The sequence below is a fragment of the Physeter macrocephalus genome, chromosome 4, assembly GCF_002837175.3.
Source record: "Physeter macrocephalus isolate SW-GA chromosome 4, ASM283717v5, whole genome shotgun sequence".
Taxonomy (NCBI): domain Eukaryota; kingdom Metazoa; phylum Chordata; class Mammalia; order Artiodactyla; family Physeteridae; genus Physeter; species Physeter macrocephalus.
Genome location: NC_041217.1, coordinates 72,834,181 through 72,848,485, shown reverse-complemented (window position 1 = coordinate 72,848,485; position 14,305 = coordinate 72,834,181). Strand labels below are relative to the sequence as shown.

The window sequence follows — 14,305 nt, the reverse complement described above, 5'->3', positions numbered from 1 at the left end:
AATTGTTATGGGTTTGTTTTTGTAGGTCCTTTTTTTCTCTTGTGTTTCCCACTTAGAGAAGTTTCTTTAGCATTTGTTGTAGAGCTGGTTTGGTGGTACTGAATTCTCTTAGCTTTTGCTTGTCTGTAAAGCTTTTGATTTCTCCGTCGAATCTGAGTGAGATCCTTGCTGGGTAGAGTAATCTTGGTTGTACGTTCTTCCCTTTCATCACTTTAACTATATGGTGCCACTCCCTTCTGGCTTGTAGAGTTTCTGCTGAGAAATCAGCTGTTAACCTTATGGGCGTTCTCCTGTATGCTATTTGTCGTTTTTCCCTTGTTGCTTTCAGTAATTTTTCTTTGTCTTTAATTTTTGTCAATGTGATTACTATGTGTCTTGGCATGTTTCTCCTTGGGTGTATCCTGCCTGGGACTCTGTGCGCTTCCTGGACTTGATTGGCTATTTCCTTTCCCATGTTAGGGAAGTTTTCAACAATAATCTCTTCAAATATTTTCTTGGGTCCTTTCTCTCTCTCTTCTCCTTCTGGGACCCCTATAATGCGAATGTTGTTGCATTTAATGTTGTCCCAGAGGTCTCTCTTAGGCTGTCTTCATTTCTTTTCATTCTTTTTTCTTTAGTGTGTTCTGTGGCAGTGAATTCCACCATTCTGTCTTCCAGGTCACTTATCCGTTCTTCTGCCTCAGTTATTCTGCTATTGATTCCTTCTAGTGTATTTTTCATTTCAGTTATTGTATTGTTCATCCCTTTTGTTTGTTCTTTAATTCTTCTAGGTCTTTGTTAAACATTTCTCGCATCTTCTCGATCTTTGCCTCCATTCTTTCCTGAGGTCCTGGATCATCTTCACTATCATTATTCTGAATTCTTTTTCTGGAAGGTTGCCCATCTCCACTTCATTTAGTTGTTTTTCTGGGGTTTTATCTTGTTCCTTCATCTGGTACAAAGTCCTCTTCCTTTTCATTTTGTCTCTCTTTCTGTGAATGTAGTTTTCCTTCCACAGGCTGCAGAATTGTAGTTCTTCTTGCTTCTGCTGTAGTGTTTTTTAAGTGTATCTCTTTGTATACCTTTTTAAGTGGTTGCTCTAGATGTTATATATACATAACATAGTCTATGCCTGTTGACTTTACTGGTTTGAGTTAAGTATAGAAACCCTACTTCTCTTTACCCTCCCCTGTTTATAATGTAATTTTCTTAAATATGTCCTCTGTGTTCATTTAGAACCATATTGGACAGTTACAATTTTTATTTCAACTGTCAAACATAATTTAGAAAACTAATGAGAAGAAAACCTATTGTACTTACCCATATTTTTTCTTACCATGTTCTTTCTTACTTTCTGATGTTTCAAGGTTCCAGTAAAGTCAGCCACCTCTGAAGCTACCAGTTTTCACAGCTTTGCCTACTGTGGTAGAACTATCAGCCAAAGGACCAGGGAGTGGGAGAAGGTCCAGACTGACACACCTTAGTCTCATATTCTTATCCAAGGGCCTGTAGTTTGCTGTTGTTGTTTTTTTAACAGATACCCTGTTTGTTGTATGCTTCTGTTCAATTTCCAGAATACTGAAATGGTTGTTTTTGACAATTTTGTCCAATTTTATAATAGCTTTTGGGGGAGAGGATTTATCAATTGAAATATTTTGTAGTAGAATTGTTTTAGAGAAGAGTAAAGGTAAAATGAGAGGATCAGTGGTGCAACATATACATGCAGGAAGAGTTCAGGTCAACATGGGAGAGAAAATATCAAATGATATAATGAAGTCTCCCAGGAGTGAAGGATATGTTTTTAGTTTGAAAGCAACCAGTGAGTACCCAGGATAATGACTGGGAAAATAAAAACCTACACCAAGACACATCATAGGAATATTTTAGAGTATTGGATAAAGCTTCAGAAAGAGAATCCACGTTGAAGGGTATAGGATTGGAATGTGTCATTGAATTTTGTAGGAAGATAATGTCTAACCCCAAATCTGTTCTTAATTAAATTACTGTAGAATGAAGGTAGAATAAGGACTTGTTCACAAATGTAGGGTCTCAAAAAATGTATGTCCCATGTAGCTGTTCTCAGAAAGCTATGGAGGGATATGCTCCAATACAATGAAGCAATAGTGCAAAAAATTAGGGAAGCTGGGAGCAGGAGGTCCAACCCAGGAGGGGGACCTGAGACTTCCCAGATGATGACAAAGGGGTAGAACACTTGTTATACAGTGCTCAGTCCAGCCAGAGCAGGATGATGTGAGACTACAGGGTGACATTTGTATGAAAAAAAGTATAAAATCGACTGGAGAGGTGTTATGTACAGCCATTGGAGGTGTGGGGAAACTTAGCCAGAGATTTAAGGAAATCCAAGTAAATGGAGGGGAAAAAAGGAGCAGTTAATTCCTGGAGAAGGTTGTATAAGGATAAAAGTAATCATAATACATACTTTTTTTAATATTAAAATTTTTTAAAAATAAATTTATTTATTTATTTAATTATTTTGGCTGCGCCAGGTCTCAGTTTGTGGCATGTGTGATCTTTGTTGCGGTGTGCAAACTCTTAGTTGCGGCATGCATGTGGGATCTAGTTCCCCGACCAAGGATTGAATCCGGGCCCCCTGCATTAGGAGCACGGAGTCCTACTCACTGGACCACCAGGGAAGTCCCATCATTATTAAAATTTTTAAAAAATTTTCATAGTATGTAACTTGATTCAGCAGCAATTGGTATTTATATAGTCACATAATAATGAGAACACTGGACAGTTTGAGCAGGGAGCGACATAACCAGATTTCACGAACGTACACTAAAAAATCAACTATCGAAGTATTACGTAAAATGAACCCCTTTTAGTTGTACAGTTTGATGAATTTTGACAAGTGTATGCAGCCATGTAACCACCATCACAATCAAATATAGACCATTTCAGTCACCCAAAAGGTTCTCTTGTGCCCTTTCCCAGCTTCGTGCCCCGCAGGCAGTGACTGACCTGCTTTCTATCACTTTAAATGAGATTTATCCTTTCTAGAGTTTGGTGTAAATGGAATCATGCCATATGTGCTTCTTTGTGTCTGGCTTCTTTCACTCAGCAGAATGTTATTGAGATTCATCCATGCGGTCGCACCATCAGCAATTCTTTTTTTTTATTGCTAAGTGGTATTCTCTTGTATGGATGTGCCACCATTAGTTCATCTATTGGCCGAGATTTAGGTTTTAAAGGGACCCTGTGGAATAGACTCCAGGGGCCAGAGTGGAAGCGGAAGACCTGTCTCAGGTGGTCCAGGTAAGAGATGCAAATGTCTGTTACTCCAGCCCCAGTGCCATTCCTCAAACACACCAAGCACATCCCCACCTTAGGGCTTCAGGTGTTCCCAGCCGGAAGGCTCGTCTCCCAGGCGTCTGTGGGTTTGCCTTCTCACTTCATTTAGGCGTCTGTTCAGCCATCACTCCCTCCCCCACCCTGCCCGCTTGTCCCCTCTCCTTGACTTGCGTTTTTTCTTTTCCCTTATGGTCATTGACCTTATACCTCTTTGTATACTTCTTGTCTGCTGCCCCCACCAAGAGTGTGAGCTTCATGGTGGCCGTGTCTAGAATGTACGCATTTTATAAATATGTGTGGAGTGACTCAGTGTGGCTCCCTGAGAGCAAGGTCTGTGTCTGTCATCTGTGAAGTACAAGGTGTGGTACTGGGTGGCAGTCGAGGGTTAAAGCTGTTAAGTATTAAATTTCCACTTGGATGTGCCCTTCAGGTGACTCCAGGTGCAGTTCCCCAGGTAGAGACAGGGCCTTAAAAGTGATGGCCAGGGTGACCACAGTGGGCCAGGGGTGTGGTGGTGAGCAGTCTCAGGGCGGCCACCACTTTTCTGAGTGTCATGTGAGGCCTGTGCCCCCCACCCCCCAGTACTGGTTAGAGAGCTTCTCCCTGGTGTGCAGGGGAACCGGATGGGACCCTCCTCCAACCCCGCCCCAAAAAGCCTTCTGGCCACTGACCTTTGTGTGCCCTGTGTTTTCTCTCCCACTGCTGGGACTCACCAGCATGATTCTGGACCAGGCCACCTCTTGGAACGCTTGACCAGCTGGTAGTAATGTCCTAGAACAAAGTAGAGAGACCATTAACAGCTGTTGATTGATTGGGCGTAGAGTAACTGCTTATAGCAACAATAGAACTTAATTAAAATCTGCTGGTTTGGCAGCTACTGAGGTGCTGCCTTGATCTCTGTAGCTTCCAGGTGGCCACTTCTGTGCTGCAGACATCCTGAAATTTGAGGTTTGTTTTTGGATAACGTGTCTGCTGTGGTGGTTGAATGATAATTGTATAGATTTTCCTCTGAAACTTAATTTCACAAACTGGGCAAAACAGGCTTGTTATATTTATCTCTTAAATCATTAGGGAATAATAATTAGACCCCAAATGGTTTTAAATGTTTCTGTATTAATAATAATTTTAAGCCTGAAACCACTGCTGATAATTGGTTCTTGGGATTGGTATTTGGAACTGTCTTAGGAGATTCTAAATAAAAAGGCACCTTCTGTGCTTGGCTAGAGGACAGTTTTTAACTCTGTCACTTTGATTTGTTGTAGGTAAACAGCAGGGGCAGAATGGTTTAGCGTGGAGATTTGATTTGGGCCCCATCGGTTGACAGTGGTAGTTCGCTCACGGAGGGCTCACTCTGCGAGCTGTGTTCTGATCGCTTTGCTGTGTGAACCTGTTTAAATACAGTAGTAGGTGCTGCTACTCTCCCATCCTGCAGATGGGGACACCAAGTAACCAGGCCAAAGTTAAGGAGCCAGTCAGTTCTGGAACCAGGATTGGAGCCCAGTCTGACTCCAGAACCTGCACTTTTAACTTCTCTTATACTGCTTCCATTTATTAAGCACCTATTTCATGTCATGTCCTGAACAGATACTGGCCCAGCTAAATCCTCACATCAGGTGTGTTTCATGGTATTGAAGAGGAAGCCAAGGCTTAGATTAAGAATTTGCCCCAGTTCATTTCTCCTCTCTCCCTCCTTCCTTCTCTTTTTCTTCTCTCTGTCACTTTCTTTCACATATATTTACTATATGTGAAATAGTAAATATGTATCAGACACTGTTCTGGGCCCTGGGGTTACCTCAGCAATGAAGGTAATTGTCAAAAGACAGATGTGATTCACATTCTCATAATGTTTAAATTCCAGTGGAAAGACACATATGGTGAACCAATAAATAAGTGAATAAATAAGAAAATGCCCCCCCCCTACAAAAAAAAGAGAGAGAGAGAAAAAGAAAATGTCAGATAGTGTTACCAACCAGGGTTCTTGGCATCGTTAATCAATAGAAATTGATAATGGGCCAGACAAGAAATTCACGCAAGGCGTTATTGGGGCCCCTCCTGCAGCAGCAGGAGGGGGAGTGAAAACAAGCAGCAGGTTCCCTTGCCGGTTCCCCGAGGCAGGGAGAGCTAGTTCCGTATATGGGGTGAGGGTGGGGGTGTGTCCAGCGCTCGGGCCCTTTGGTGGTGGTGTGTGCAGGGGGCTTGGGCAGTACCCTGCTTTTGCTCCCGGCTCTTTAGAAGTGGCAGTTGGGTTTTGGGTTTTCTGTCGTTTTTGTATCTTTGCCCCTACTGCACATGCACGCAGTTATTTTTAGTCCCTTATAGTTTCCTTGTATTTCGTTGCTCGAGGAGACGTGTGTCCAGGTACAAGCACAGCAGCAAAGGGTCCCAGGGCCCAGCCTGTCTCAATAGCAAGTACCAGACAGAGAACTGAAATAAGGTGATGTGATAGAGAGGAGAAGGGTCACTTAGATGGTTCTTAGGGAGTCCTCTTTGTGAGGAAGTGACCTCTCAGCTGAGCTCTGGATGACAAGTCAGCCTACCATGGGTAAGACCAGGGAAAGAACATTCCAGACAGAGGGGCCACCTACAAATGCCTCAGAGTGTGACATGGGGGGGAAAGGGGTAAGTGGGCAGAGAAGAGGTCAGTGGGAAGGAGGGTAGATCATGGCGGCCGTGGTGAGCCCACCTGGAGACTTGGAGTTTTATTTGTAAGCACAATGGGAAGGTGTTGGAAGGTTTTAATCAGGTGAGTGATGTGATCTGATTTTGGTTTGTAAGAGGTTGTGTTGTCTTCTGGGTGGGGACTGGATCGCAGGAGCCTGTGTGGCAGCGTCTTTGGACACTGTTGTTACGGTCCTGGTAAGAGATGGTGATGGCTAGTATTGGGGTGGTGGAGATGGAGAGAGAGGAGCATGTGGGTTTGGGTGTGTTTTGGAGGAAGAGACGGCTTGACTTGCTGATGAATTTGATGCAGAGCTAGAAAGAGAGATGAATTTGGCCTGAGCCGCTAGGTAGGTAATGATGCAGCTTACTAAAATTGAGAAAGCCAAGGTGAAGCAGCTTGCGGAGGGTCCGTTTTAGACATGCTGAGTTTGTGTACCTCTTGGTTGGCCTGTCAAGGAGACGTCTCCATGTTGGAGTTGAATTCCAGAGTCTTTGGGGCTGGAGATCTGGGTTTGGGAGTCTGTGGTCTGTTGTTGATACCTAAAACCGTGGAGCTGGAGATGACCTTGGAGAGAAGGTAGATGGAGGAGAGGACCAAGTCCTGGGTTGTGCCAGCATGTATTGGTTGAGCTGAAAAGGGCCAGCCAGGGAAAGAGTGGGAAAACCAGATGTGTGCAGTGTCAAGGAAGCCAAGAGAAGAAATGTTTCCTAGAAGAGGGGATGGGTGGGATGCTGCCAGTAATTTCAGAACGGAGGACATGGAGGATTCAGCAACACGAAGACCATGGCTGAGCCCGTGCAGAGCCATTTCAGGGAGGCCTGACTGGAAGGAGTTGAAGATAAAATGTCAGGCATGGAAGGAGACAGGACTCTAGACACCCCTTTCAGTGAAGGGAGCAGAGAAAGGTGGTCGCCAGAGGGGGTGGGGGACGAGGCAGGGTCTTTGCAAACATGGATAATGGAGCATGTTTGTTTCCTGGTGGGAGGTGTCCACTGAGAGAGAGATGGCAGTAGAGGAGAAGGGGCGTGGCTGCAGGGGTGTTGTCCTCCAGAAGGCGAGACAGTGCCAGCCCCAGAGCCAGACCCTTCTGAGAAGGTAACAGAGGGATGGCAGGGAGGGCGGGGCTGGGGGGTGGCGGTCTGGGTGGTGAGAGGATGAGGGGCCTCCCATCCAGTTGCTTCCAGTTTTCTCCTGATGAAGAGGCAGGTTCATAGGGTGGGCGGAGGGTGGGGAGTATGGTGGGTTTGATGAGAGGAGGGGGTGAGGTGTTGTCCATTGGAGGGAAGGAAAGGAAACTCACTAGGGGCTTACCATGGGATTGTGGCATGTCCATTTGAGAACAGTGGCCGCGTGTGTTCTCAGGTAGCAGTCGGTGGGGAGTGGGGTAAGCAGCGAAGTGGCAGGGCGGGCAGATCCGTGGGTGTAACCAGGGCGGGGGATTTTCCCGCTGTGGACGGTGGAGCAAGGGAAGCCAGCATGGGTTGAGGGCTGCAGGATTGTAGTCTGTCTCCACCCAGTCCTGCTGCCAGAGTAACCATTTCCACCTCTTTCTCCCCTAAGAAGCGCCCGCAGGGGCCTCCCGGGCTAAGCAGTGCTGGGCTTCTGCGCCTGTAGGTACCGACGAGCACCCTCAGCAGCACCTCCCTCCCTCCCTCCGCCCTTCCTGTTCCTTGAACCTCTTGTCTTTGGTTGACTCAGGACCCCCCCCCCCCCACCGAGAGAAAGGAGAAAGTGGAGGGAGCCCCAAAAGTCAGCTGAAGCCTGTGTCTGCACAGGGGCTGTTGCTGCGCTGTCTCCAGGTCTGCTTGGAGAGACTCAACGTGTAAACCAGTGAAACGAATACTACTATGCCTGAGTGATACCTTTTCTTTTTCTCCCTAGGGTTTGGAGAAGGCCTCTGGTCAAGGATTTGCCAGAACCACTGGTGAGATCCTGAGCTGCCATTTGTTCCCAGGACATGTCTTTGCAGCTCCTTATTCACTTCTCCCTTCCAGCTTTGTCCCATGCTGACCCCTCAGTGTAGGAAATATCCCTTTTTATTCCTCTAGGATGCTTTCTTTTAATTAATTTATTAATTTTTATTTTTTGGGGGGCTGCATTGTGTCTTCATAGCTGCACGAGGGCTTTCTCTAGTTGCGGTGCGCAGGCTTCTCATTGCGGTGGCTTCTCTTGCTGTGGAGCACGGGCTCTAGGCGAGCGGGCTTCAATGGTTGTGGCTCGCGGGCTCTAGAGCGCAGGCTCAGTAGTTGTGGCGCACGGGCTTAGTTGCTCCACGGCATGTGGGATCTTCCCGGGCCAGGGCTCGAACCCGTGTCCCCTGCATTGGCAGGTGGGTTCTTAATCACTGCGCCACCAGGGAAGCCTCCTTAGGATGCTTTCTTGATTAAAGAATGTCATCCAGCAAACCCTCCCCACCCAGCTGAGGATGTGGAGGACGAGACCTAGAGGGATGTAGCTTCACTTCCCATCTCATCCTGCCTCTGAGGGTGGGGCCAGGGCCTTCTGGGGGGCAGGTGGGGTACGGTCCTCTGAGACAGCCCTGGTGCCTCCAGAACACAACCTTCTGCTTTCCAGCTTGTACATAGCTCGCTCCTAAAGCTTCTGTTGACCCCTGTGAGACAGAGAAACCGAGGACAAGCATCTTTGCCGTTCCCATGGAAATGAGGTGAGCGGAAGTGTAGAGAGGCCGCTGGCAAAGGACAACTGTAAACATCTGCTCAGTCCCTAGAGGGTGGCGGCAGGGATGGTACTGGGGCGGGGGATAAAGTTTTCAGGAACTCCTGCGTCAGAGCCAGGCTCTAAGGCTGTGACCCACAGGGACTTACACAGTCTGTCTCCATGTCTGTACAGTGATGGCCTGTGACTCTCCCCTACCCTGGATGCCATGAGATCGGCATGTCCACCACATCTTCTGCTTTAACGGCCGACACCATTCTTAATGTCAGGGCTGCCAGACTATTCTGTTTGACTTGAAATGCTATAGGATGTGTGTTTTTTGTTTCGTTTTTCTAAAGTGGCAGGTCTGCCTTTCTAACCATGTGTGACTTAGGCGATAGAGTTAGTGGAGTGGTGGGATGAGGTGTGGCATATGCTTAAACACAGGGAGCAGTGGTTTGGGCATTGCAGATGTGTCCTGCACTGTGGACGGTCCAAACTTGCGTCACTTGAGGTTCATGAATCACTCAGGCAGGCCCAAGGTCAGCCCAGTGAGGGCTTTTGCCCGTCTCTCTCTGTGGAGTTCCCTGGTGTGTTTTTATTTCCCTCTGCCTCTCCCCTTCCCCAAACTCTCCAACCCCTGTGTCCCCTGGCGTGGTGCTTCCTTTGCTCTGCATTATGATTACTTGGGTACTTGTCTTGTTCCCACCCTGGGGGGGTTGGTGCACAGACCTCTTGTCAGGGTGACTCTCCTGCCCAGCATCCTCCAGGACAGGTGTTGGTTGAATCACTCCTGTGTTCACTCCCTTCCCTTTGTTCCCTGTTCTTCCTGCAGAGGGTCCTTCTTGGTGCTGCTCTTGAGGGAATGCTTCCGAGACCTGGGCCGGCTGGCCACCCATCCACGGCATCGGCGGGGACGTGGGGCTGTTGGTGACTAGTATTGTCCCTCAGACCCCCTTCTTCTGGGCCATGCATGTCACGGAGGTACAGGCTTTTTGGTGGTCCTCTTGGGCTTCGGTGGCACCTCATGGGGCCCTGCTGGGGTAAGCGTGGTGATGGGGGCCCGTCAGCAGTGGACATCCAGAGTGGCCGCACTCTGATCCCTGGTTGAGCCTAATTCTCTCTCCTGCGTCATACCTTCAGTTCCCTTGGGTTGGATCAGCGGTGCTGATGTTACAGGTGACACCTACAGGGACAGACGTGCGATGTGGGGCAGGCAGCGAGGCCCATGGCGTTTGTACCGTCCACAGGCGCTGCACCAGAACATGCAGGCGCTCTTCAGAGCCCTGGCCGAGGCGGAGGAACAGCAGCCCTACCTGCACGACTCGGCTGTGCGGCGTGGGACCCGCTGTCTGGCCGAGTACCAACTGGGTGATTACGGATGGGCCTGGAACAGCTGTGTGCCAGGCGGGGCTGGAGGTTTGCTTCTCCATTCTCTGGACTCTTGTTTCTTTGCTGCTGCTTCCTCTCTCAAGATATCTCTCCTCTGATCACCTCTCCGTCCAAGGTGGGGAACGGCATAGGAAACTCCCATTCCTCTTAGCTCAGACCTTCAAGCCCTCTCCGTGAGGACTGCTGTGTGTGGCACCAGGTGAGACAAGCCTCCTCTCCCTCCCTCTGGCCAGGTGCTGGGTGCTGGACCGAGTGGACTCCTGGGCTGTTGTCATGTTCATCAATTTCAGCCAGTCGGCCACCATCCCAGTGCAGTCCCTGCGCAGCCTGGATAGTGACAACTTCTGGACCATCCCCCGCCTGGCTCAGCCATTCATGCTGGAGAAAGGTAAGGTGCCCTCCACCCTCCTGAGCACTCGGAGACAGGAGATGCTGTGCGCGCCTCTGGGACTTCGGCGGGAATGGCGTCCGGGGCAGCCGAGGCCCTCAGGATGCCTGCCCTTCAGCCTCTGTTCTTTTGATCTCACCCCGGTTTTCGGCATCTGCCCCTTGCAAAGCTGCTTCTTGAGAACTGTTTTTCACACCTGGTCTCTCTAAGCAACAAGATCTGGTTAGGAACCTCAGGTGCTGCCCGAAGGCTGAGTTCTCTGGGTGGAGTGAGGGGAGGGCAAACCTCCCAGGCTCGCTTCTGCCAGAGTGGCTCAGCTTCCATCTGTTTCATGTACATTGAGTTTTGCTTAAGATTTCTTTAGAGAAGCATTCTATGTAGAAGAAAACTGGAATTTGAAGAAAACTGGAATTTGAAGACCAACGATAGGGGTTAGAGCATTTGGACTCAGTATCTCCCCCGATGTGCCGTTTGTTACTTTATTTTTTTCTTTTCTTTTTAAAATTGAAGTATAGTTGATTTACAATATTGTGTTAGTTTCAGGTCTACAGCAAAATGATTGTTATACATATATATATATTTTTCAGATTCTTTTCCATTAGAGGTTATTAAAAGATATTGACTATAGTTCCCTGTGCTATACAGTAAATCTTTATTGTTTATCTATTTTACGTATAATGGTGTGTATCTATTAATCCCATACTCCTAATTTATCCCTCCCCTCCCCACTTCCCCGTTGGTAACCATAATTTTGTTTTCTATGTCTGCGAGTCTGTTTCTGTTTTGTAAATAAGTTCATCTGTATTATTTTTAAGATTCCACATATAAGTGATATATAATATTTGTCTTTCTCTGTCTGACTTACTTCACTTAGTATGATAATCTCTAGGTCCATCCATGTTGCTGCAAATGGCATTATTTCATTCTTTTTTGTGGCTTCTTTATGCATTCATCTGTTGATGGACATTTAGGTTGCTTCCATGTCTTGGCTTTTGTAAATAGTGGTGCTATGAACATTGGGGTGCATGTATCTTTTTGAATCAGAGTTTTTGTCTTTTCCGGATATATGCCCAGGAATGGGATTGCAGGATCATATGGTAACTCTATTTTTAGTTTTTAAGGAACCTCCATACTGTTTTCCTTAGTGGCTGTACCAATTTACATTCCCACCAACAGTATAGGAGGGTTTCCTTTTCTCCACACCCTCTCCAGCATTTATTATTTGTAAACTTGGTGAAGATGGCCATTCTGACTGGTGTGAGGTGATATCTCATTGTGGTTTTGATTTGCATTTCTCTAATAATTATCGATGTTGAGCATCTTTTCATGTGCCTGTTGGCCATCTGTATGTCTTCTTTTTTTTTTTTAATTTATTTTTTTGGCTGCGTTGGGTCTTTGTTGCTGCGCATGGGCTTTGTCTAGTTGTGGCGAGCAGGGGCTACTCTTCGTTGTGGTGTGCGGGCTTCTCATTGCGGTGGCTTCTCTTGTTGCGGAGCACGGGCTCTAGGCACGCTGGCTTCAGTAGTTGTGGTGCACCGGCTCAGTAGTTGTGGCTCACGGGCTCTAGTGCACAGGCTCAGTAGTTGTGGCGCACGGGCTTAGTTGCTCCGCGGCATGTGGGATCTTCCAGACCAGGGATTGAACTCATGTGCCCTGCGCTGGCAGGCAGATTCTTAACCACTGCACCACCAGGGAAGTCCTGTATGTCTTCTTTGGAGAAATGTCTGTTTAGGTCTTCTGCCCATTTTTTTTCTCTCAACCACTGTGCCACCAGGGAAGCCCCTTCTGCCCATTTTTGATTGGGTTGTTGTTTTTTTGATATTGAGCTGTATGAGCTGTTTGTATATTTTGGAAATTAACCCCTTGTTGGTCACATTATTTGTAAATATTTTCTGCCAGTCCATCGGTTGTCTTTTTGTTTTGTTTATCGTTTCCTTTGCTGTGCAGAAGCTTTTAAAGTTTCATTAGGTTCCATTTGTTTATTTTTGCTTTTATTTTTCTTGCCTTGGGAGAGTGATCTAAGAAAATATTGCTACGATTTATGTCAGAATGTTTTGCCTGTGTTCTCTTCTAGGAGTTTTATGGTGTCATGCCTTATGTTTAAGTCTTTAAACCATTTTGAGTTTATTTTTGTATATTGTGTGAGGTGTTTGTTACTGTAGATCAGGCACCTGTGGAGCCTCAGCTTCTACACCCTTGAAATGGATAGGCCCCTTCTTTGCTCTGCCCCTTCTCGAGACTGGGGTTTGGGTGAGATGTGAAAGAGTGAAAGAATGCTTTGGGGGCTGAGGAGAAGTGGATGTGAAGAAACACACATACACACAAAATAAGATGGAAAAGCACCTCCCCAAAGTGCAGGGCCAAGCCTCCCTGCTAGGCTGATGGGCACCACCCAGAGGTCACCTTGGGTCATTGCATGAAGAGGGCCCCTGCTGCTCGGCCTGGAGAGTAATGCCAGCAGACAGGACCTGGGAGCTTCTGGTGGGCTGAACCTGACTGCTTGGGTGTTGGAGTGTGGCCCAGAGTAAGGAGGCCCTGCCCCAAAGAGCAGCTCCCAGCCTGTCAGAGGGGCCAGAGTGTGCAGCCCAGATATGGGGGTTCTCAGCTCTTGTGTGGACTTTGAGATGACCCCGAGGCCAGGTGGGCAGGTGTACAATTTTTCTCCCTTTATGGATGAGGAAAGTAAGCCTCAGGAAAATGAAAGGGGCTTCTTCACGTTTCATAGCAAGAAAATGGCATAGCTGGGGGTGGAACTGAGGTCTGACCCTTGATATGAGCCAGTTTCATGCGTACAAACAGTCCCAGAGTTTGGCGGGGTGGCGGGAGCTGAGTAAGGGCAGATGTCCTGGAGAAAGGTGAGTGTCTGACCAGCGCCCTGCCCTGCCTTGTCCCAGCAGGTAGGAATGTGCACTCGTCATGGTAAAAAGGCTCTCTGCCTTTTAACCTCCACCTCTCCAGCCAAAACTCTCAAAGCAGAGTTGAGTGAACAGGTTTCTGTCTCCAGAATTTCCATTAGGGAATGTAAAATCCCAGATCCCTGTAATTATTTTAACAACAATAATGCCTCCTTTTACTTGCTCTTACTTTGCCCTCCCCTTCTCCTCCCTCTGCAGTGCTTATTATCTCACGATATCCTGGCAGCAGGGAGTGAGCACTAACTAGCAGAGACTTGTCTGCAGGACCTGGTCTGCAGCCAGAACACTTTCCTGCAGCCCCGGCTTCTCACTTCCCTCCCTTGCTCCTCCTGCCTAACCAAGTGCCCAAGGTTTTGTTGTTGTGTTTTGTTTTACAGATATTTTGAGTTCATATCAGGTTATCCATCGCATCCTCAAAGGGAAAATCACTGGTGCTTTGAACTTGGAGGTAACTGCTGTGTATCTACTGTTCCCCTCCCCTCCCCTCCCCTACCTCCCAGGGTCTCAGCTGCAGGCCCTGGCCTCGGCCTGGATGCTGCGGGTTTACCTGTCATTCCCTTAGAGGAAACAAACTGAAGTTTTCTAGGGGTTGGGTGGACCACCTGGGGGCAGTCCTTCCTTCCCAATCAGATTTTCTCTTTCTCTTCCAGTTGCACATCCTGAAGTTTGAAGAGTTTAAATAGCATGGCTACAATCGGCATGTTTCTTCTCTTGTCTAGATTCAGCCTGCTCTATCTACCCTTTCACTCTTGAGGCCCTGGGGGTGAAAAAGACCACAGCGGTGCCCAGGATTGATTGGACTCCCCTTTGCCTTTCCCCCAGCTCACTTCTCAATTTGTCATGTGCCTTCCGTCCCCCAGCTCAGCGTGAACATTTGAACCAAACATGGGAAGCTTCCATGAGGTTGAAAGTCTGATGTAGCCAGTGTTTTCTTTCCTGTGTCTCTTCTTTGTACCCTCAGAGCATGACATAAGTTGCCCTGACAGATTCTGGAGAACGGAG

General features: G+C 47.5%; 1 protein-coding gene across 1 annotated transcript in view; it reads left to right on the top strand.

The window, feature by feature from the left end:
• TDRD10 (tudor domain containing 10) overlaps positions 1-14,218 on the top strand; it is an 80,361-nt gene extending 66,143 nt beyond the window's left edge. The window contains 8 exon segments of the mRNA XM_024116145.2: positions 7,835-7,877; positions 8,528-8,618; positions 9,444-9,504; positions 9,506-9,592; positions 9,859-10,001; positions 10,231-10,388; positions 13,681-13,751; positions 13,954-14,218. Coding sequence (XP_023971913.1) covers positions 7,835-7,877; positions 8,528-8,618; positions 9,444-9,504; positions 9,506-9,592; positions 9,859-10,001; positions 10,231-10,388; positions 13,681-13,751; positions 13,954-13,986 — 687 coding nt within the window. The 3' untranslated portion in view covers positions 13,987-14,218.
• Positions 14,219-14,305: the final 87 nt, after the last annotated feature.